Consider the following 22,980-nt stretch of genomic DNA (forward strand, 5'->3'; position numbering starts at 1 on the left):
TGTCTGGCTGGGCTGCTCCTGTTCTCCCGGGTGTCTTTGTGTAGCAGGGATTCTCCTTGAGGAGTTTAAACTTCCTTCTTGTCTCCTCTCTTCCCTCAAACACTGTCTGGGCATCTACTATGTACCTGGAGCACCCCGGGCACCAAAGGCGGTGGGAGATGGACAAGCTTTGTTGTCTAGGAGACTGTTCCTCAGTTTGCACATCTCTGAAATGGAGGAATCACACAGATGCCACCTCGCAGGTCCTAAGGATTTGTTTTTTATATTTATTTATATTATTATTTTTTAAAATCAAGACAGGGATTTCTCTGTGTAGCCCTGGCTGTCCTGGAACTCACTCTGTAGACCAGGCTTCCTTGATCTCAAAGATCTGTCTACCTCTGCCTCCTGAGTGCCTGGGTTAAAGGCACCTGCCACCATCCAGCTACACTACCACAGCCCCGGTGACCTTGAGGTTTAATGAGGTACCATGAGACAGTATCTGCATGATGCGAAGATTCTAGAAATACAAAGCACAGCTCTTCACTATGCACAGGGAGAGCAAGGTTGGGAGGACCCAGCCCTTTTAGAGGTGAAGAGCCCAGAGAGATGATATTCAGGAGGACTCCATGGCTTGTGCCTCTTCCTTCTTCCCAGAGGATGCTAGTTTTCTCCTGCCCTCCCTTAGCTTGCTTCCTTTTCTAGCCATTGCCTTTCCACTCCTCTCTCTACCCACATCGGTATGTCCCATGTCATTGTTTTCAGGCTAAGAAAAGGACCAGGCCCTAGGAGAAGGGCACACTAACATAGCCAGTCAGCCACATCTTGTATGCATTTGAAATGACATTGTACCCAGATGCTGATGCCAAGCTGGGTTTCCCACGTGTCTATGTGCGGAAGCATCCCTCGGGCAAGCGAGGATGTTCGTACTAGAGCTTTCTCCTAAAAGCTTGAGTCTCTCCAAAGGCCTGTGAATCTGCAGGTTTAACAAGCACCTCAGGATGTACCCAGGCTGACTGTGGGTCAGAACGCAGCCAGGGAGACTCCCCCATGAAACTGTGACATATGTATTAGGCTCTCAGAGGTGGATGCCATTTCCAGAAGCCAGAGGACGTAGCTAAGAGACTCTCACATGTGGGCTGGCCTACAGGCCCAGCAGGAAAGCAAATGTCTGGTCAAAGCTCAAATGCTTACCAATGGGGAAGCTGAACAGTAACTCAACCACACACACACACACACACACACACACACACACACACACACGAGGCCTGGTGACGGGTCATATGCTCATGGAACCAAAAAGCCTTTCAGAGACATGATCAAGTCAGTCAGCCTTGCTTGGAGCAGGCCAGAGAACCTAGGCCCCAGGTGCCAACCAGGCAGCTGGGACCTGAGGTTCCAGCCCCAGACTTCTGTGACATTTCCTCTGCCTACACTCAGAACCATAACTTGATGTTGGCTTCCACTCATACCCTCTACTGTTTACTTCATGACCTCCCTTCCCAGGGCCAGCATCCTCCTTTGCCAGTCTCTAATCCTGTTCTCAGGCCGCTGGCTCATCTTCATAAAGGGACCCCTGGTTCCCGTCACTCCCCTGTCCAATAACCTTCAATGGCTCCCTCCTGCCCACAGGATCAAATCTAAGCCCTGTAGCACAGCTTCTGGCTCCTGTCTTCTTTGCAGTCTCCTGTCCCAGTGTCCCGAGGCAGCCTCTCCAGCCAGACTTACTGCCCCAGACCATCCTTCCAGTTCCAGATTTAACTCCAAATAGCTCTGTTTGCGAGCTTCGTTGCAACACTGTCCTCAGTTTGCCCAGCTTCAGTCTCCCAGGAACCTGCTCACAGACTATGACACACAGAGCCCTTGTGTACTAGACCTTGTATACTTCTTACCCTCATGCTCTTCCCAGGCAATCTCAGGCAAGTCTCACTGCAGCCCATTTATTCAGAGCTGGGATCAAACCCAGGACCTCTCACATGCCAGGCAACACTGTTCTGGTGAAGCTACAGCCTCTGTCTCTTGCATAGATTCTTTTAAAATGTTTTATTATTATGGGGGCAGGGGATATGCATGTGTGTGGAGGTCAGAACCCAGCTTACATTAGCCCAACTTAGTTGGTTGAATTCTAAGGATTCAACCCATGTGATCAGGGCTGGCAACACCTTTACCTGCTGATCCATCTCACACAGCCCTAAGCCTCCAGCCACACAGATTCTTAATGTTCTATCACAGCACTAGATAGAGGTCCTTCCTATGACAAAAGTCACCCACAATGACTAATGTCACTCTTCATACACATCAATACATTTCACATCTCTGGGCCACCCTGAGGGCTGGGTAGGTTTTTTGATCCCTAATATTTTTAGTGAAGCAACAAGAGAGGCAGAAAGAGAAACCTGCTGAGGGTCACACAGCTACAGAGAATTCATGCCAGGATCCCAGACCATAAAAGTTTAGCTCCTGCCCCATACTGACTAAGCATCTACTGCTGCAGCTGAGGTCTAACACATAGAAGAAAGCCATCAGGGAATCTTCAAGAGCCTGGCTCCTACCCAGAGGCCTGTTCTTTGAAGGGCACTATTGCCCGTGGCGAGCATTTAGGTGTCAGCAGACTTTGCCAGAACTGAGATGCAGAGACAAGGTCTAGCCCAAGGTCACAGCCAGAAAGCAGCAGAGCTTTCTGCAGGACTCTGCAAAGTCCTACTGAAAAATCTGGCCAATGAAGATGAGCAGCCATGGTCTTCAGCTGGGCTGGTGAGGACCAGCCATCTAGGTGCCCCAGGCTCACCTAGCTCTCCCTGCTGAGACTCCCTCCAGGATGCTTGCCAGGCTGAGCATGTACTAGGTCCCTGGTCCCTAAGACAAATGTTTCCTTTTACTATTTATCTCCATCATGATTTACTGCTATTTACATTTGAATGTGAGTTGTGTCTCTGAGTCCAAGAGAGCAAGTCTGTGGGTGGGTGGCACCTAAGTGACCTTCCTGAACTCTTGCCATGTAGGCCAGCCAGACCAGTGTGAGACCAGCTCTGTCTTTCTCCGTTGGTCTGTCACTGTTCACTTATCTCTGATGTCCCTCAGGGGGCAGCTGCCCTGCCTGCCTGCTGGAACCAAACCTGGAGGGGTGGGCAGACAGGGGCACGTGGGAGGGGGCTGAGCTTCACCACAGGCCCCTTTGCAGTTCAAAGTGACAAGCTCAGGCGGCTGTCCCTTCAAAGGGCAGACACAGCCTGCCTCCAGTTGCTGTAGCAGCAGTCCGGAGCCAGGAAGGCGAAGCAGGGGTAAAGATGGCCCTGGGAGGCCTAACTGCGCCCCTGTCCATGCTTGCCAGGCCTCCACTACCCCGGCTACAGACATCTTGCCATGTAATCCTGGGAAATCACTTTCCTGCTCTGAGTCTGCCTGCTCTTGCTCATTTGCAAAGCATACAGAGGGTACTCGGATGCCCAAGGATGCTAAGGAGAAAGCCTACCTCACACCCTAGGACACTTGAGTGTGTCTCCCATCAGCTGCTTCCCATCCGTATGACTGGCGTGAGTCACTCTCCAAGTTCCTTAAGCTTGTTTCTCAAGAGTCATATAAGGCTAAGATGGAATGATGTCATGCCCAATGGAAGTAGTTAGGTCACAGGTAAACTCCATTAGTGCTGAAGTATGCCCTGCCTACTGCTATAGCCGCCCCAGCAGGACTTAAGGAGGGGCTTGGTCCAGGAGCCCAATAGCTCAAATGCACCCAAATGGAAAGGCCTGGTAAGATTATCACTCTCTAAGTCACAACCCTAGCATCACAGAAGAAACACAGGACATATATCAGGAGCCACCTAGACATTGAACCAGTATGCCAGGCTGCTACCAGGGCACCAAACCCAGCAAGGAGCCAGGAAATCCACCTTCCCAAAGGATCTCAGAAAAATTCTCTAGTGACACAATGTCAGGGTTCCACAGGCACAGTATTCAACCTCTCTGTGTCTTCTGTCTTATCTGAAAATGAAAACAAGCTAGCACCCATGTCAGAATGTCACTGAAGAATGAAAATGGCTCAGAGTCTGTGCCTCTGGGGCTACCAGCTCTAAGCAAGCATACAATTGTGGCTGTGGCTGTTGCTGCTGCTGTTGCAGCTGTAGGCTCTCTGGGTCCTGCCCCGTGGTCACTGCTGCTGCTCTCCGGGTCCTGGCCCGCCTGCTCGAAGCCTGTGCAGCTGTCGCCTTTCTGCCTCTCAGACTTGTGAAGTATCAGCTACTGAGCAGCATCCTGAGCGCCCCTGCAGATCCAAGCTGCCGGGAGCTTCCCTCAGCTCTGTTTCTCTACCAGCTGGAAAGTGTAGAAAAAGCGCCCAGCCCTGCTGGGCTTGTCAAAGCAGGGCTGGCTTGACTCGAACCAGGCTTGGATGGTAATTTTGCGGTCATGACAACTATTTTCTTTACATACTGCTATGGAAGGGGGAACCCCCTGCCTTTTTTTTTTTAACCTAATTGAAGACACTATCAAGCGTAAATATGCTGGCATTCTTAATAAAAACATGATGGAGGGAAATATTCAAAAGCTCAATAATCAGAAGCAATTTGTGTTGTGCAGAGAGATGTGTCATGCGCCAGCTCCCCTCCCTGACTGAGCTCCCTGCTGCAAGACTGGCTTTCAGGCTGGCAACTTTAGACCTATGGCAGAAAATCACCAACAACAGTGGGGCTCGGAGGTAGCCTGAAAAATATCCTCGAAAGGAAAAACACATGCGGGAGAGCGTGGTGCAGAAGTCATGTTTCATGCCTGACTTTAGAGACTGTTAATAAGGATTAGAAACACTCCAGCAGCCAACTATCAGTCAGGGCGGGGTAATTAATGCCGCTTCAGATCTCTGCGTGGGGAAATGGAAAAGGCAAGTGTCCCTCCCTCATCTCACAGCAGAGAGGGATCATCCCGTGGAACTGCCTAGAGGACTTCCGGACTTGTGTCCGGAGCTCAGCTGAAACCCGGCTGTTGCTGCCTGTCTCTCCTGATCTGTTGTTGGGCAGATTGGGGGGATCCCTTTTAAATTGTAACAATATCAAACTCTCTCTCTCTCTCTCTTTTTCAGGATTGGCTAGTAAATATGATTAAGATAACACGTCTGAAACCACATGTCCTCAGCTCAGTGTCCAACATGTGGAGGACAGATGTATTTTCCATGCACAGATGACCTAGTCGGCTGTTCCCTTGAGGCAGGGACCCTGGAAGATGGGACTTAGAGAGGTCTGGGCAGTGTACTGGCCCAGTCTCCTAGCCAGGCTGTTGGCCTTTCCATGACCCACTGTGGGAATAAAGGGCCAAGTACGGGTGTCTGGGAGTCGCACACAAGAGTGGCAGAAAGAGGCACCATGCTCAACCGTCTCTCCACATCCCAGAACTCCACAGCTCAGAAAACTCTTAAAACCATTCTACTGTCCAGGCCACTGTCACCAGTTCCCTCTCATGAGCCAGGAGAACTAAGACATCAGCTAAGTATTAATGCTAGAGCCTGTTCTGCAGAGGACTGTGGAGTGCTAGCTCCTATCTAGGCATGTGCAGGCCTGGCTCTTGCTTCCTCTCAGGCACTACAAATGTAGGAAAGTTAGCCAGGCTCTGGCTGCACCTGGACTCAGCTCTCCCCTTGCTTCAAGGATTGTTTTTTTTTTTGGGGGGGTGGTGGTGGTCTGGGTGTTGAGACAGAGTTTGTTTATTTATGTAGCCCTGCCTATCCTGGAACTCTGTAGACCAGGCTGGCTTCAAACTTAAAGACCCACCTGCCTCTGCCTCCCAAGCGCTGATATTAAAGGTGTGCACCACTACTTGGCTTTTCTTAAAGAGATATCAGCTGGAACTTTATGCAGCAGTCCAAAGACCCCAAAGATATGGTCAGGCGCTGTGCTATATAAGCAGGGTCTTCAGATCCTAGGTCTGCTGAGGTGGAGCCCAAGCTAGAATACACTGCAAGAGGTGGGAATGAAGGCTCAGAGCTCCCATCCTGACTACACGACTGGCTGAAAACCAATGCCCTGGTAGACCAAGCAGGCAGGGACAGCAGACTGTCCAGCCCCAGGAAAGAGTGAATAAATGAGCCAGGCAGTAGTGGAGGACGCACGCCTTTGATCCCAGCACTTGGGAAGCAGAGGCAGGCAGATCACTGAGCTTGAGGCCAGCCTGGTCCATAGACCGAGTTCTAGGACAGCCAGGGCTACACAGAGAAACCCTGTCTAAAGGAGGAGGAGGAGGAGGAGGAGGANGAGGAGGAGGAGGAGGAGGAAGAGGAAGAAAAGGAGGAAAAGACCCATATCTGGGAGGGGCGTTGCACCTGAATTGACCTGCTAATAGTGGGGTAACTCAGCCCTCTGGTAAGGCTCCAGAGGATTGGTTTCCCTCCCTGAATAGTCCCTGGGCCACTTAGTGCAAGCAGCAAGCCCAGACTTCTTCCTGAGCCAGTCTGGCTTGGTAGATTGACACTGTTCTAGGCCTGTGGCTGATGACCACTACTTTCTGACCCCTTATTAGAGCTCTTGCAGTGGCCTTCCTCAATACCCAAGGCCTCTTGTCCCTTCCCAATGGAGACATCCCGGGCCAGGGGGCAGACACTGTGAGCACAGGGTGCGGCTGGCAGGCTGGCTGATAGGAACCATCTGCGTTGTCTTAGGCTGCCCCTCTGCCCACTGTCCCTCTGAACTCGGCCGGTTCCCGCGGGCCGTTTGATGCTCGCAGGGTCACAGACCCCCGCACACAAATCACCACCGAAGGGCTGGGGGTGGGGCGGAGGCTCTGAAACCTAATCCACAAAGTTTGCCGTGCCGCAGGCTCACTCCTTCCCTCTGTGCCTAACGCCCCCTCCCTTCCCAAACAAGCCTTAGTTTTTTTTCTTGCCAAAACAACAAAAGTTGGTATCAAGTGTTTCGAGGGAGAAAGTCTCCCCTGCAGCCCCCACCCCTTACCAAGAAGAAGAAGGGCCTGCCACTCCACTGAACCAGGGACTGCAGAGGGGCTCGGGAAAGGATATTTAAGTTATCATTGGGTCCATTCGTCCTTGGCCCCAATTGCCACATATACACTGGTCAGACTTCGTGCTCCTGTGGTCCCCTTCCTCTGGGACCCAGCTCCCTTCTCCATTGAATCTCTGGGTCCCAGTGCAGCCAGAGATAGGAACATTACTCCTGCCCTCCTCCCACTCCACGAAACAGTCCTAGTTTGTCCTCTGTCCGTTCTGGTGTGTGTAGTTTGTGTGTGTGTGATATCTTATGCTCAGCCTGTTCCTTTCAGTGACCCGAGGCTGGACTCTGGCAGAAGAGGAGAAGGAACTGGGAGTACCCCCGCCCTGCTAGGATGCGTGGGTTCCTGGCACAGCCAAAGACCTTAGGAAAGAGGCCAGGCAGCCTGGTATGAGACACAAAATTCCTCTTCCAGCTCTTATGACTCTGGGGCCTTGGGGCTGAAACCCTGGGGGTTGTGAAGTGGTTCCTAGAGGGGAGCAGAGCAGACTTTGGGGAACACAGGAGCACAGGCATTTTTACTTGCTAGGTACAGCTTTACTTTTTGTTGTTGTTTTGTTGTGTTGTGTTGTTTTTGTTTTCTTTTGTTTTCCAGTAGATGCATGGCCCCGGAATCACGCTTGCCCGGATGGCTGCTTCTCCGCGGCTCCGCTCCGGGCTCCCTACTGTGCCCAGAACTCCTTGCCTTCTGGCTGGCCTGGGAGCGGTGTGAGTCTACTAGTCCACGCAGGCCTCTGGGGCTCCTACACGGTGGTCACAGGCCGGGCTGAGTCTGCACAGGACCGGTTGAAGGATGAGATGAAGGAGCAGTTGCTGCAGAGGGGGGATAAAAGGCGCCAGTGGCCTGGCTGCGAAGCGGGTTTCTGCGGGGGTCGAACAAAGGAATTTGGCCTCTGAAGAAAGGGGCTGAGCTCACAGCTGGGAATGGCCGCCCCAGACCTGCAGGAGTCTCAGGACTACGGCACACTCCCTAGAACCTAACGAAATCTGCCCCTCAGAGGACCCTGGTCTCCACTGCAACCCTATTTTGGCTCTTACCAGACTTGCCTTGACCAGGGTGTTAGTTGCACGAGCTTCCTCACTGGAAGCCCCAAATACCCGACTCTAAGATACCCTCTGCTTGTGGGGCTATGTCCCCATTTACCAGATGCTGCCACGGAGGCTCCCTTTTTTTTTTTTTTTCTTTCCTCTGCTGGCCCTCTTAGCGGGCTCAAGAGACCCTATCCACTCCCAAAGGAAAAGCTAGTACTGGGGACCCTGGGGCCCTCCGAGGCCCCCCTCCTCCGGTTGCCCTCGGAAGGGGTGGAGGGGACACGGTTGTAAGGTGTTCAGCCTCTTTTCTCTGCTTGACATGAATAAGGGGATTAGGGCGGCAGGTTTCCGTCGGTCACTCGGTGGGACAAAGGGCCCCGCGGTTTGAGCGGTCAGCTCCTGATTAAACGCCAGAGCCTGTCACTCAGCACTAGGCTAGGTACTTGTGTTCCTGACATAATCTTATTAGAAGATAAAACCAGAGAAATCCTTTTTCATAATGAAAAGTTACATTTAACGGCTGCACTCGTCCCCCACACCCTCCCAGACCCTTCCCGCCTTTCCCGTTGCTGTTGGATATGGCTCGCCTGTAATTGGCATTTAAAGTACCAAGTCCGGGAGAAAAACGGGGTTTAGGGTTTTTGTAATCCCCCTAAACTGTCTTTGTTCGAAATCTCCACAGATACAAGTCTGTTAAGGGTAAATATTTGTGGATTGATACAACCACACCCCCACATCCCTGCAAACCAAATCTGGAAAGGGGAAAAAAACCGTTCGGCTGGTACGGTGCTGGTACGCGGGGAGGGGGTGGGGGGTAATTCTGCTTGCGCACGCAGCCGTGCTGAGGACTCTGTTGCGGGCCCCTTCGTCAGCTTCAGGAGCAGAGGCACTTGGGACATTTCTCAGGCGGGAAAAAGATCTTACAGGCTTTCCTTCAACGTTCTACTCCCTAGATCAACAACTCTCCCCGACTTGCTCCCGTGCTTGCCCAAAGGAGTGGGCTGGGGGGCTGGGGCGAGAATCTTAAAGCCTGTTCTCGCCATCAGCCTGCTCCCTCCAGTTGGCCCCTTTAATGGTTCTTAGGGGTGCCGCTCCCCGACTCCGTGTGGGCGCTCCATCCCACCGGGCACCCGGCCTCCAGTCCCGAAGAGCCTCCAAGCTTCGGAAGATTCCTTAACTGCGAAGGAACCCAAGAGCTGTGGCGAGGCCCTGGGTTCCGGGCTCCAGCCCAGCCCGTCCTGGATCGGATCGAATTCCTTCATAAATCAGCGGCCGGGTGAAAGGGGTGCGCGTTAGAAAGGGCAGGACCGTGTGCGCGTATTAGAGCGCGCGGTTCCCAAATCCGGGCTAAACCCCTGGTGACACCGAAATTCATCAACCACCGCCAATGCCCCTGCTCCATCTACCGAGGAGCCCGGGAGCCTGCATACCCTAGCTGCTCCACTCCCGGGAAAAGAGAATCCCGGGAGGCAGGACCGGCTGAGACGAGCTCCTGGAACACTGCGCAGACCCGGGCTGCGGTGAGCCACATTGCCAGTCCCGCTGGCAAAGGGGGCTCTCCCCTCTGGGAAGGGGTTATTCTAACCTTTCTGTCCTTCGGTCAGGGCTGGCCTCTCGGGAGCACTCGCCGCTCTCCCCCTCTCCCCCCCTCCCCAACCTTCTAGGCCGGTGCTCTGAAGAGAGGTATCTAGCATCTAGGGCTTCAGCAAGTCAGGACAAGGCGATCTAGGGATCTCAGGAAGGGAGGGAGGCCCTCTGGAGCCCGTTCCCTCACCCACAGGTCCCGCTGGGGGCATAAAGTCAGCGTACTCCACAGGCACTCTACAAATAACGTTCCTTTTTGGAAGCAATGCTACCTCAGGCCCATCGGGCTCAGCCCCGCTCTGCTCTTGCAAGTTCACGTGCGTTGGTCAAGCCCCAGAGTGCTAGAGAAAATGGTCCCTGAGCTTGCCCGTCGTGGCGGCCCGTGCCGTGCTGCCTGGGGTGGGAAGCCTGCATATTTCCTTCCCAGGGGATCCAGCAGAAGAGCGGTCACACTCCTTGAGCCTCCCACGCAGGGTAGATAGACAGCTTGTTCCTGCCTCCGGCTTACTTCCCAGCAGGAGGGGAAAAATACACACTGACACTGAGTGCCCCATCCAGGCTGGTACCTCTGAGCTTGCTTCACTTTGTCACAACCTAAGATGGGACCTGTCATCCCCATTTCAAGGAGGAGGAAGTCTCTGGCCTCAGTCTGTAAGAGATAGTTAGGGTCTGTATCTCAAAGTTGCACTTGCCAGCAACTCCCTTTTGATCCTTTTCTCTTATGCTTAAAATCACAATACTCAGAGCTTAGGTTACCCTTCAGCATCCTGTTTCCCTGATTTCTACCCTGGCCTGAGCTAGGATTCACATTGGATGGCCCAAGTAACTGCAGCACTTTCAGCGCAACTCAATAGGACTCTCCTCTCCCATTGACAGGTGGGGGAAGAGGGAGGACACACAGTCACAGCCACCCAGCCACATTCCAGGTTGACACTGCCCTTCCTTTCTGGGCCAAAACTTTGGAAGCACCTATGGGCAACAGAGAGCTGGAGGCCCAGTGTTGGGGGTCACCTCATCGTCCCAGCATATTTGTTAATTTAAATGGCTTGCACCTACCACCCTAGTGGGACAGCCCTGAGAACTACCCTCCTCAGCCAGCAATCTCACTCTGTGTGTGTGTGTGTGTGTGTGTGTGTGTGTGTGTGTGTGACACCTCTTTTTTAGCACAGGCTGCTTCTTATAGAAGCAGATTCTAGGAATGGGTCGTCCTCCCTCCTCTGCCCCCCCCCCCAGGTGCCAGGCCAGCCAGGTGCCCTGGCATCATCCACCACTGAAGCCTCTGGGCCAGTCTAGGGTCACTTGGGGCCAGGCACTCCTTGAGGCCCTGTTCCCTTCATAAGTCCACACAACTTGAGTCCTCCTTCAGGGCCCCCAGGGTCAGCAGGCAGACCCAGGGGGCTGCCAGTCATGGAACTGAGGTGCAGATACTATTGAGCATAACAAAGGAAGGGCTCACGTGAGAATTTATTTGTACTGATCTGGGCCAAGAAAAAGGTAAAGGGCATTGAGGAAGTGCTGTCAGCCGGGCCTGAAACCCAGGAAAGAGACCACTAGGTGCACAGCAGCCCGTGTCCCCCAGCACTCCGTGAGTGCCACAGCGGTAGTTAGAGCAAACACAGACCCTTCACTGCCCGTCACTTACACCTTCCCCCCAAATTACACAAACTTTGAAACATTTTTCTAGAAGAAGATGGATGCTCCAGGAGACTTGAGGTCAAGGCTGGGCTGTTTAAAGTATATTATTAACAAATAAACATTTACTGCAGGGGGAAAAGAAGAGGAGGAGGAGAAAAACCCTATAGGCCACCAGGGAACCAAATCATGTTGCTTTTGGCATCAAATGACAGGAGACATTTATGATATGAATGGAGAACACCAGAGGCTGATGGAAAGGCAGACGTCTGCCACCTCACTTCCCCTGCCTTCGGAATCAACTTTTTCAGCCCTCCCCCCCTCAGCCCTCCCCTATTACCATCACCTCTCCACTTCTGACCGCAGCGGTAATAAATATATATAATTTGGATTTTTCTCTTTGCTGCCATCAACACAGAATCTGGGAACTGTAGAGCGCTAAAGATCTTCTGGCTGGGTCAGTCAGACAGCCAAGGACCTAGGGTCCTGGTCACCTCAGGGCTGGTTAAAAGTTCACAGAGCTCTGGGCATGGGATGTGTGGATCATCTGCCCTGCTCCCATACCCCAATCCAAGGACTGACTGTGGTGTCCAACAAATTGAGTATCCTCTTTCCTAAGTGATATGATTTCCCAAGTGTTAGTTTATATCCCCCCCCCCACTCTGTCTCTTTAAAAATCCTGCATAGTCACAAGGCTGGGAAGTTATGTTATACCACCACAGACAGAAACCTCACAGGGTCACAGAGTCTGAGCTGGTGGGAGTGTGTGTGCATGTATGTTCTAATCTTCTGGAATGTTCTTCCACCTTTAAATCTGTCTTTCCTTTTAAGTCCCTGGATCTCACACCCTCTAGATCAGTCTTGCACATGGAGGCTGAGCGTTTTGCCTGACGTTTGAGTCACAAAAACAGTAAGCTAGGACAGTTCTCCAACTATGAGATGACAGTATTGAGCATGCTCTTCCAAGCAATATGCAGGCACTGGGGGTGACCATTGTTTCCTCAGTGGAAATATTGCTTCTCTGGGCCAACACACGATCCCAGGCGGAACAGAGCCACACACCAACCCAAGATGCTAACAGTCACCCGCTCTTACAATCAGAAGTTTCTCCAACACTGGACCAGGGAATAAAGGATGCCTTCAGAAGGAAACATCAACTAAAGCCCCAGCAGGTGTCCTTGGGAATCCTGGAAGCTACTGTGTGTGGTGATCTCACCAAGCTCAGGAGAGCCCAGGACTGGTGGTGAGCTGCCACTTAGATGGGTGCTGGTGCCAGGAGGTGAACCTGGCTCTGACCTAGTGTCTAAAGCTCTTTTTGTGGCAGAGGGAGGTAGTGAAGGCACAGTGCCCTCCTGTCAGGCAAAAGGGGGATGCTGTCCTAGAGGAAGATACTGATGTGTTTAGAGAGAGACTTATGGTCAGCCTGGCTTGGCCAAGAAACCTGTCTGCAGTCTGGAGGGTATCTTTGGAGACACACATTCCCTGCAACTGCAGCCCCGAGGACAATAATAACTTACAAAATGTAACAACACACCAGGGAAGACACCAGATCCCTTGGGCACCTAATGTAGATTCTGTAAGAATACTTTCACAGGTAGGCAGAAGGTCAGGTAGGTGCCTGGTGGCTGTTGTATTCCTAAGCATGGCAGGAAGGCAGGAAGGGATGAACCCTCCAATCACACACAGATCCTAGCTGACACTTTTCTCCACTTGAGAAAAATACTGCAAGCAAATAAGGCCACAGCAGCCCAGAGCCTTGGGAATAGAGGGTGAGCCGGAGTCGGCCCTAAATAATGCTTTCCTTCAGCCCCAGATGACTGCACGTCAGGAAGGCATTCCCTCATCTCCATCCCACAGAGAAGGTACTGGGGTTAAATATACAGGCTTCCACCAAGGAACCAGCACTGGCACTGGCAGTGGGAGCCCTTCAGCTCTTGGGGGTCCAGAGAATACCCCCAGGCCCTTTCATAAGGCAAAGTATTGGCTTCGTTTTCTAAGCAAGTTCCTGCCCAATACCCCGGGCAGTGGGCTACAGTGTCTATAACCCGGAACTAGTTTGATACAGGAGTGATACTTGCAGGCTGGGGCTTTCACCATTAAGCAAGTGCTAATAGTGAGTAGGATACCAGAACATTCAAGGAAAAAGGCCTTCCAAGCCGGGAAACGAAACCCAGAAGCCAAAAAGGGCAGGGAGCCTGTGTTTGTCCCTCCGATGATGCTACACTGACGGAAGCAGTCGCTGTTCCCGAGGCCAAGGTGAGCCCCCTGATCCAGGAAAGCCTTTTCCCGGGCAAACACTTCCGAGGAAAAGAATGTGCTGGGAAGAACCCGGCTGAGCCACTTGCAGAGAAATGTTTTAAAACCTAGCCCAGGACTCAGAAGGCTTTTTGTCAGTCATAGCCTGGATGCCCCCTTCTGCCGCGGAGGATTCCCCTACTTGGGGCAGCGGCGTGGGTAGGGGGGGCAGGTCCAAGGTATTCCCAGTGTTCTCAGCAGAGCCAGGGAGGTCGTAGCATCCGAGGCTTTTGGAGTCTGGGCAGGCTCCTTACAAGCGGGTGGAAGAGCTCCGGGCAGGAGCCCCGCACCCTGAGAGCACAAAGGCTCCCGTGCGCACACCTACTGCTCCCCAGACCCCTCCATGAGCTGCTCGACAGCCGTCAGACTCTATTGTGTGACAGATTTTTGGACTCTCCCACCGACCCTCTCCACTTCCGGAGCCTCCTCCAGGAATCCGCCACCTCCTTAAGACAGAAACCTTTTCCAGACAAGCAATCGGGGCGAGTGAGCGACAGCCAGCAAGAAAAGGGAGTTACATAATTCGATTTCACTAAACTGCCAAGAAAAACAACATATATTGGAGAGGGAGGTTGTCAGTTTTTTTCTCAATGTTTCTCCGGGGGGAGACACGGAGCGGTGTTCGCGTTTTTGCGGAGGCCGGCGATTTCCAGGTTTCTAATTCGGTTTTCTATTTGAAAGAGGGCCGAGGTCTTGGGTTTTCCCTCCCCGTTCTTTGAAAGAGTCCCCGAAATGCACACAAGGACGGGGTCGGGGGTAGGAGAGTTTTCAGGATACAAATAAAAACGTCTCAGTTCCAGGGCCCGAATTTTCTTTGCTCTGCCAGGCCTGCGAGTGGATTTTATCAATTGTCCTATATGTGCCCACTAGCCAATTAATCACCCCCGTGGTGCGTAAAACAACTCCGCGCTTCTGGGTGCCTGCAATCGTTGGGAACAAACCGAAAGGAAGAAGACACAGCAAGAAGCACAGCACCTCTGTAAAAGGACCTACTCTGCCGTTCTGCGCAGGCGGGTGAAGAGTGCTTTTTACAAAAAGTACTTTAAAAAAAAAGTGTGTGTGTGTGTGTGTGTGTGTGTGTGTGTGTGTGTATGGGGAGGGGGTGCTGCAAATTTCCCAGTGCTGTGGAGACACACACTTAAAATCAAGAAAGCACGTCTCTGTCCCCGATCGCCTTAATTCTCGTCTGAAAAGCATTTGTGCACACATGATATAAATATGCATCTGGGATTCTCAAAGAAAAAAATCATGAATAAAAATATATTTTTTATTGTGTAAAAGAACATTGTTTCCGTGTGAGTTCTTGCCGGCCTGGTTGATCTCCTGCTCCCTGCAAATGCTGCCAGGAGACCCTGGGGATTTGTCCCCAAGATTGTCTTGATAACCACTACTCCGCCCAAGCACACCAGGAGGCCCGCCTATAGCAGATACTTAATTGTCGTTATTGTTAGAAAGGAGAGATGGGGGAGGAAAGGGGAAACAGAGAGGATAAAGCCGGGGTCCTTTCCCTAGGAAACTCGGGGACGAAAGTCCGGGACTAAATTCCTTCCCAGCACCTGGAGTTTGCACCTTGGTAGAAGCCAGCTCTTTGGTGATGTTTTTCTTTTCTTTCAAAAACAAATATCAGTGGGACAAAGCAGTTGCAAATGTTTAATTGTTTTGTAAACTGGGGAGGTTGGTCACTCACCTAGCTCCTGTTACTATTTTAGGGCTGAGCCAGAAGGACCAGGGAGGTGTCTTTGCCTTGCTCCATAATGACAGCAACTATGTACAAAAGGTTGCAAAGTCTTTGCAGTGTTAATTTAAAAAAACACCCCAAAGTTTCAGAGGCTCATTTCTACTTTCCCAGGCCTCTTAGAAGACCCATGGGCGGGGGCTGTGAGGTTAGTGACTAAGCTGGGTATAAGAGGTACTGCTGGTGCCTAGCCACAGTACTTCCCAGAGAGGGGCTTCCTGAGTCACCCCAAGTCCCCAACCAGTGCTACCTCGTTTTATTCCTGCTGCTGTATGCACAGCTGTGGGCAAACTGCCTGGTGACCTTTTTCTCCCCAGGAACTAGAGTTCCATGGCACAGACACAGGACAGATATCAATGATATGCCTAAACCTGGGGAACACCGACCATAGAGAGGGACAGGCCTACATCATGTTATAGAACCAACAAAAGAAGAATCCTCGAAACCTACCCCAAATCTTGCCCATAGAAAACCCCACCCTACCCCAGCCACCAAAAAGAGCAAGGTGCAAAAAGCAGTCCCTGATCAGTTCCTAGTTCCTGGGGATACAACAGCAGCCGGCCACCAAGGCCCTCTGCAGGGCTCTGGCCTGTAGCCCCAGTTGTCAGGCCCTAGTCAAAGAGTTTAGCTGCCCCTTTCCAAGCTAGACCCTGGATTTGGAGACCAATACTTTGGCTGCATTTACTGCGTGGCACACATAACCCTGCCTTTTTTCTCCAAGGGCTTTGGCACCTAGAGACCACTCCAGCCCAGAGCACCTGAGGAGCCCCATCCAAGAAGCCTTTCTGAGCGCCACTTAGAACTTCCCACAGGCTCACGCTTGTCTCTGCAACTTCGCTCCCAAGATTCCCACACCCCTCTTCCCACCAAGGCTCCTCATTGCACCCCAACTCAACCTCCCCCATTGCACTTCCAGGTAGGTCACCAGAAAAGCTCTGCATCTTCTGCGGTCTGTCCCCAGCCTTCAGCCACACAAGTCCACAGTGCCACCCTGCTTACCATAGAAGCCAGCAGGTAAGGCTCAAACCACACCTCTAGTATCAACCACCCTTTTCCAGCACGCTGCAAGAAAGTAGGCTGTCTGGGCCTGACTCCTTCAGTCAGCCACTTCAACGAAGAGCTGTCTAGGAAGCTGTAGCTTCCTAGACAGATTGATTCTCCAGCTAAGAAAAACTGTAAGGGCAAAATTCCCGTATGGAACGGTTTAGGAAGAAGGACACCCATTTCTCTTTACCAGAGAAGAAAAGTGGCGCAATGAGCCAGCCAGGGTGGGGATCTCCCGCCTGCATCGCAGCCAGGGTCCAGCACCCACCTCCCTGCTCCAGGAATCCCAGACGCTCTTGAACTGGGGAAACACAGTCAGGCTTGGCTCTCTAAAGCAATGCCTTTCTTGGAAAATATATTCTTGGTCCCCACTTCAGGCTTTAGAGGGGCCAAGCCCTCTCCCAGGACAAGCATTGTATCGACCGACCAGTCCGCCCCGGGCTTTGTCTTGTACCCCAATTCAGTCACTCTGCGCAGGTTTCCGGGACAACAGATGGCACCTAGGGGCACCCCACCACTGTTGGCTGGAAGGAGATGATTCGCCCCAGCCCGGAGACACGCAGCCCTTTGAGCCATCGGAGCTGCCGGGCCCAGTGGAGCGCAGAGCCGGCCGCAGGGCGGCGCGGGCCCTTCCCGGCAGGGACCGGCCGGGCTGGAGTGCTGGTCCGTGGCGGGGAAAGAGAGGAGGGCGAGAGGCGCTTACTGTTGGTAGTCTTGTTTGCAGTACAGTTTCCGATCCCGGAAGTAGCAGCTGGTGGTGAGGGCTTGCTGACATGCGGCGCACTGCAAACACTCCTCGTGCCAGGACGACTCGTTGACTCGCATCAGGAAGCGGTCGGAGATGGGCCGCTGGCAGCCCTCGCAGACGGCGGGATGCGGGCAGTCGGAGCCTGCAGCGCACAGGGCGAGAGCCGGGCCGTCAGCGCCGCCTGGCCCAGCCCCGGAGCGCCACCCGTCGCCTGAGAACCCCAGCCGGCGAGCCAGAGACCCGGCAGCCCTAGACAGCACGCTCCTTTTCGTAAGCTGGAGCGCCGAGAGGCCGAGGGCCTGCAGCCTTGGCTGGGCTCTGCGCTCTCCCCGCTCGCGGAGATCCAGCGGATGGTGTTATTACCAACGAGAAGGAGCTCTGTGCGGGGTGGCCGGCTGGAACCCAACCAGCGAGGTGAGGCCAGGACACTCGCTGGCTGACACGCCCCACGATGCTGATGGAACCTTCTACCCCAAGAACCGCGGTTGGGATAGACCCGGGGGATAGTTTTCTCTTCTAAAAGCTCCCCTTCCCCAGGTGACCTGGCCTCTCTCCCGGGCTCTAAGGAGACAACTTCGTTCTCCAGCATCCCTGCCACCCGCTTCCCACCCCAGCGCAGTCCAGTGTACCAGCACTAGAACCCAGACCCGGAGAGGACGGTGTGAGTGACGGCTGAGGCTGTTCAGTCCTCTGTCTAGGAGACGTCCCTGAACGTTTTCCCCTCAGGGAGCTCTGTCTAGGTGTGCTTGTTAACACTCCGGTGGTCATTCCAGGGGTCCGGACCACCTCCCCAAGTCCTGAAAACCTATTTTCTTTATTCTTTGCCCATCACGCCGAGGGGCACAGAATATCCACAGCGGCACGACGGACAACCCTACCCCCTGACCCGCACTATTCGAGCGTTGCGACCCAGCACTCACCCAGCAGCACCCCCAGGGTGGCGGGCCCGGGGCGAAGGGCGTGCTCCTCCATCTTGATGCCATCCAACATCTTGGCGCAGTCCGTCTGCCCGCGAGGGAAGCACCTCTCCAGCGACTCGGGACCTGTTGCTATATCCATGGGACGCCCGGCGCGCTGCGGACCCCGCCGGCTGGGCCGCTCACGCTCCGGCCCGTCCGCCCGCTCCGCTGCAGCCGGGGAGGCGCGGCGACCGCGGGGTCGGGGCCGCCCGCTGCCCCGGGGCGAGCGTGGAGCGGCGGCGCGCTGGCCCCGGGCCCCGGCGTCGTGCGGGAGGGCCCGGGCGGCTGGCAGCCCCGCGCGCCGCTCTCTACCGGCTACTCGCAGCCACGCGCACCCGCTGCTCGCCTGTCACCTGCTTGTCAGCCCCGGGTCCCGGCTGCGGCGGCGGGCGGCACGCGGAGCCGCCGGGAGGAGTAGGAGGAGGCGGCGGCGGCGGCGGCGGGCGGGGGAGGGGGCGGGGGTGCAGGGGCGGCCCCGCGGGCTGGGGGGGCGCGGGCGTCGCAGCAGGGTCCCGGGCGGGGCGCAGCAGGCCGCGGGGCTCCAGGCGCGCTCCCCGCACTACTCCAGTGCCATGGTGCGCCCGAGAAGCCGCTCGGTTTAGAGCTGGGGCTGGAGGCGGAGGGATACTCCGGCCCCGAGCCGCCTCACCCCTCCTCAAACTTCCTGACATTTGAACTCATTGGTGCGCCTCGTATCACTGCGCCGGGATGAGCCGGCTGCTCCACGTCAAATAGTGCCGTCGCCTCCCCCCTCCCTGCGGGAGGGCTCCCTTAGCCCCCGGCCTGCACCCCGTGCCGCGCCCTGAATTCAGGCGACCATCCTGTCCACCACTGGCAGAAGTTTGGTTAGCCATCGAAACAAATCCTGTGCCCCACCCCTCTTGAAAAACTGATTTGGGAGTTGGGGAAATCAGGCTTTCTTTTTTTTTTTTCTTTCTTGCCTTTTTTATTATTAATATTTTTGTTTTTGTTTTTTTAAGCTCCAGCGCTCAGAGGAGTGGCCCCAAGCGAGGCCAGACTGTGCGGACGGCGGGGAACTCAGCGACTTCTCCAGGGGACGGCGCCAGGCGGGAGCGGCTGCTCCAAACCCGGACTTGTAGTCTAAGGTAGGTCGCAGGATCTGAGTTGGTGTCCCCTCGGGAGGCGGGGCCTGCACCGGACAGCCTGGTGTGCAGAGAGAGCTCTTAGGGTCGAGGGATGGGGAACATCAAATGTAAGCAAGGACCGCTGGCCCCGGACTCGCCAAAGGGAACCCTGACCTGGGGAGGGGGTGTAAGGGCTGTAGTTTGAGTAAGTAGTCCCAAAAAGCCCAGGCCTGGCAGAAATAGGGCGGGGGAGTGAGTTGAGGGGGCTCTCATAGCCAGAATGGGAGATCTTGGGTGAAAGAGGACGGTCAGGCCCGGGTTGAGACCAAGAGAGTGTTAAGAGGGTCAACAGGGCTCGGAACGGGATCTTGTTCCCGGCCGGGGTCAGTGGGAGAAGGCTGGGCCTCCCAGGGCTTGGAGTATGAGGGGCAGGTAAGAAGTGGTGGCCTCAAGATCTAGGGGTGGAGGCCTGGAACGGCATGGGTACGGTCATTCTAAGGAAATCCGTGTGACCTCTGAAATCGGTGCCCTTTCATTGTGGCTAAGGGGCCTGGCCAGGGTTAGAGACTGAGCGCTGGCCACCCTTGGCAAAGTGGACCTCGACAGCGGGCAACGCAAGGCCAGCGGCCCGCAGCTGGAGACTCCTGGGTGCATCTGGCCAGACATCCGCGAGAAAACTAGAAGGCGCCGCGTCGGGACACAGGGTACCTTTGGCCCCACCACTCCCGCGCGGGTTTCGTCCTGGAATAGCAGGAGGGATGGTGCGGTCCCAGGGCAGGAGTTAGCAGCCCCTGCGAGCTGCTGCTGGGCTGCTCTGGCCCCTCCGGCTGTGGAGCAGCGGCGCGGAGCCGGGCGGGGATGGAGGGCTCGGAGGGCGGGTCCCCTGACCCCGCTAGAGGCGAGAGGGCGGATCAGATTTGGAGCCTGAGGGAGGCTTGGTCAGAAGTGGCCCCCTGTGCTGGGGGGCCCCCCGGAGGGGCCCGGCTTTGTGGAGGATTAGCGGTCACCGCCCCACCCCAGTACCTGCGTGTGTGTCGGTGGGTATCGGAGTGTGTCTGTGTGTGTCCGCGCTCCCGCCTCGCGGAAGCTATTGAGTACGTGTGCACCCGTGTTCCTGTGCACATACATTTTGTGTGTGCGTGTCCTTACGTCTTTCCAGGCAACGAGTGTGTGTGTTTTCGGTACACGTCTCTCGTGCTTCTATGTCATGTTTTTTACACGTCTTTGTGTGTGTCCTCGTGAAGGTGTAGACAGTGAAGATGTCTACGCCTTTGTATGCGCCTCGGCCCCTTTAGCGAATCTGGTAGATTTTTCTCAATAAGTGTGTCTCCGAGTTACCTTTGTGTTTCTGTTTACCCCCGAGCTCCTGAATTGTTCTGTGTCGCCCAGGGGTTTTTGTGTTTGTGGCTTTGTGTTCTGTGTATTTCTCGGCGCCTTTGTGTATCCGGGAGCATGGGTATGTGGATGTAGTTTTCTTCACCCACCCTTCGTCCGCTTGTTTTTACTCAGTGTGAAAAATCTAAGGCCTTGAGCCCTGAGGTTGGGCAGAGGCCTGGGCCTGGACCGCCTTCTCTGGATATCTGGGCCCCGGCGCGTTACTGCGGGAAGAAGCCGAGCGGGTAAGGCTGGGGCGTGCAGAGCCGGGAGGCACCGAACCGCTCGCAGAGGCAGCGGCCCAACCGGGTGCACTCCGCCCTCTGCTGGCCATAGTGTGTCTCTGCAGCCACTGCTGGGCACCGAAAGCCCTGGTTCCAGGCCCGGAGCTTCGCCATCTCCTTCAGGCTGAGTCGGAAGTATCTTCTCTGTCTCAAACCCTAAAGACGAACCTCGGATTCTAAGCAATCCGCGCAGTGTTTCACCCCCATCTTCACCCTCCCATTTCCCCCATGCTCCCTGTGCCTGTCCATTTCTACCCCATCCCTCTCCGTTTCTCTTTGGCTGAATGGTGGCCCCTGTGGCCCGGCTTCAGAGGTTTCCCTGGTCCTCTGGCTGGCATCTAAGACCGGGTCTGAACCTTTGGCTGTGTTTGCTGCGCGTTCTGCAGTGCTTGAAGCCAGGTCTCAGCACCGAGGGCACACCTGTAGCCCCCCATTTGATGCATGGCTGGTGTGTTTTCCAAGGCTCAGAGTTTTGGGGGCCTCTCCCTGCGCAGCCCTGTTACTCGGCCCACTCGGGTCAGGCTGCTGAAACTGTCGGCAACTGAGTCCATAGTTCCCTGGGCGAACAGTGAAACCAAGATTGTCGTTAGTCCTATTAAGGACGATGCTCCGTTCACAGATGCCTGTTTCCTTCTGTCCGTCCTCCTCGACCTGTAGGCCTTCTTTGTCCTTACTTTCCAACCCCGAATTGACTAGACTCGGTCTTCACATTGCCCCACATAGTCGTCCATCTGTCTCCGAAGCATTCTTAGGGTTCTTGGTCTCCCATCCTTTGCCTCTAAGGAAGAACAATACGACTGGACAGGAGAACAACGGCCTCGGCCTGGAACCCACTTCTCTCCGCGGGCCTCAAGCTCCTGGCTCCGCCTGTCTCTTCTGTACAAGCTTATGCCCACTCCCGGCTCTGAGACTCACAACTCCGGTGGCCTATCTCTCCTGCGCGCGCCGTCCAACGCGGGATGCTTGCGGCCTCCGACGTCTGCTGCAGAATCCGCTCGGGATTGTTTCCACCTGAGCAAAGACGAAGGCGGAGAGTTGCCAGCGACTGCTGGAATCTCAAGAAACAAAACAGAGGCGTGCAGCTCCTGAGCCCTGACTTGGTCTTTGGCTCTTCTCCTTTAGGACCTTGCAACTTCACTCGGTAGCGACCCATCTTGTGCGAGCGCGTATGAGCGGGGTTGGGGTGGGGGGAGCGGTGGGAGGGGAAGGGCTACACCAGCGAAAACCCAACAGTTTGGTGCTTCTGACCAGAGTCCGGGAGAGAGAGGACCCTTCCTCCAGGTTTAGAACCACCGACTGCAGTATCAGATCCCAGCAGGAGGAGGACCACAGCCTTGGATTCATCAGCAAGGAGACTCTCAGAAGCATCGCACCAGCTTTCCTGCTCTGCCTCAAGAACCGAGGCCATGGAACACCTAGGCTCACCCCATGCTGTCCCTGGCTAATGGCGTCTCAAGATCTACGAGGCTCTGCCGCGCAGAATCAAAGCTGTCCCAAGCTGTGGGCCAAGTCGGGAGCTGCTCCTCGGGGAAACTCAGTCTACCCCAGACCCTCAGTGATGAAGAACCTGAAGACCACGGACATGGAGCAAGGGCGCGCCCAAGGCTCAGCAGAGGTCGATCATTAGCAATCCAACTCCCGAGCATCCAGGTACCGCTCTGAGCATCCTAGCTGGTCTTCACCCCACACACGAGTCAAAGCATTGGACGACCACTTTCTACTACCTAAGGAAGGGCATCTGAAGTCTCCCTGGGCTGGTGGAAGTTCTCCAGAGAGGCGAGACTAGAGAGGGATTTCTGGGGTACTTATTCTCCACTGGGGGCTTTTGAGGCTGATGAGAGAGGGGTGTCAGGGTTTGCTGGTGGCTGGTGAGTGTTAGGATGCCTAGAGCCAGAAGATGAACATCTGCAGCCAGATCCCTCAGGCCTCCAACAACCCCCACTCTGGCCATTACTCTGGACCATCAGTCATGGACTTGCTCCACGTGTGGGGAAATCAGGTTCTCTCAGATCCAAAGGCTGCGGGCAGCTCTTAGGAAGGTTCAGAGAAGGCCCTCCCAGGACTGGTGGCCCAGAACGGAGGTCTCCTACTGGCTACACAATGGTTAGGGACAGGAGAAGGGCAGCTATCAGGAAGCATCCCTCCCTGTCTGTCTCAGGGTCTGGTTAGGAGACACAAGGGTAGAAGACCTGCACCTTTGTACTTCAAGGTCCCTGTCTGTGCAATGGGCATAAAAGAGACTTC

General features: G+C 54.7%; 1 protein-coding gene across 3 annotated transcripts in view; it reads right to left on the reverse strand.

Moving 5' to 3' along the window:
- The window catches only part of Lmx1b (LIM homeobox transcription factor 1 beta), a 75,838-nt gene extending 57,741 nt beyond the window's left edge, over positions 1-18,097 (reverse strand). For 2 of the 3 annotated variants that reach the window (XM_021156074.1, XM_021156073.1), the window contains exons 1-2: positions 17,955-18,093; positions 16,990-17,176 (exon numbers count right to left, since the gene is read on the reverse strand). In XM_021156074.1, coding sequence (XP_021011733.1) covers positions 16,990-17,176; positions 17,955-18,093 — 326 coding nt within the window. Of the gene's footprint in view, positions 1-16,989; positions 17,177-17,954 lie in introns of all 3 variants that reach the window. The other variant, XM_021156075.1, reaches the window with a different exon arrangement.
- Positions 18,098-22,980: the final 4,883 nt, after the last annotated feature.

This window comes from Mus caroli, chromosome 2 (assembly GCF_900094665.2).
Source record: "Mus caroli chromosome 2, CAROLI_EIJ_v1.1, whole genome shotgun sequence".
Classification (NCBI taxonomy): domain Eukaryota; kingdom Metazoa; phylum Chordata; class Mammalia; order Rodentia; family Muridae; genus Mus; species Mus caroli.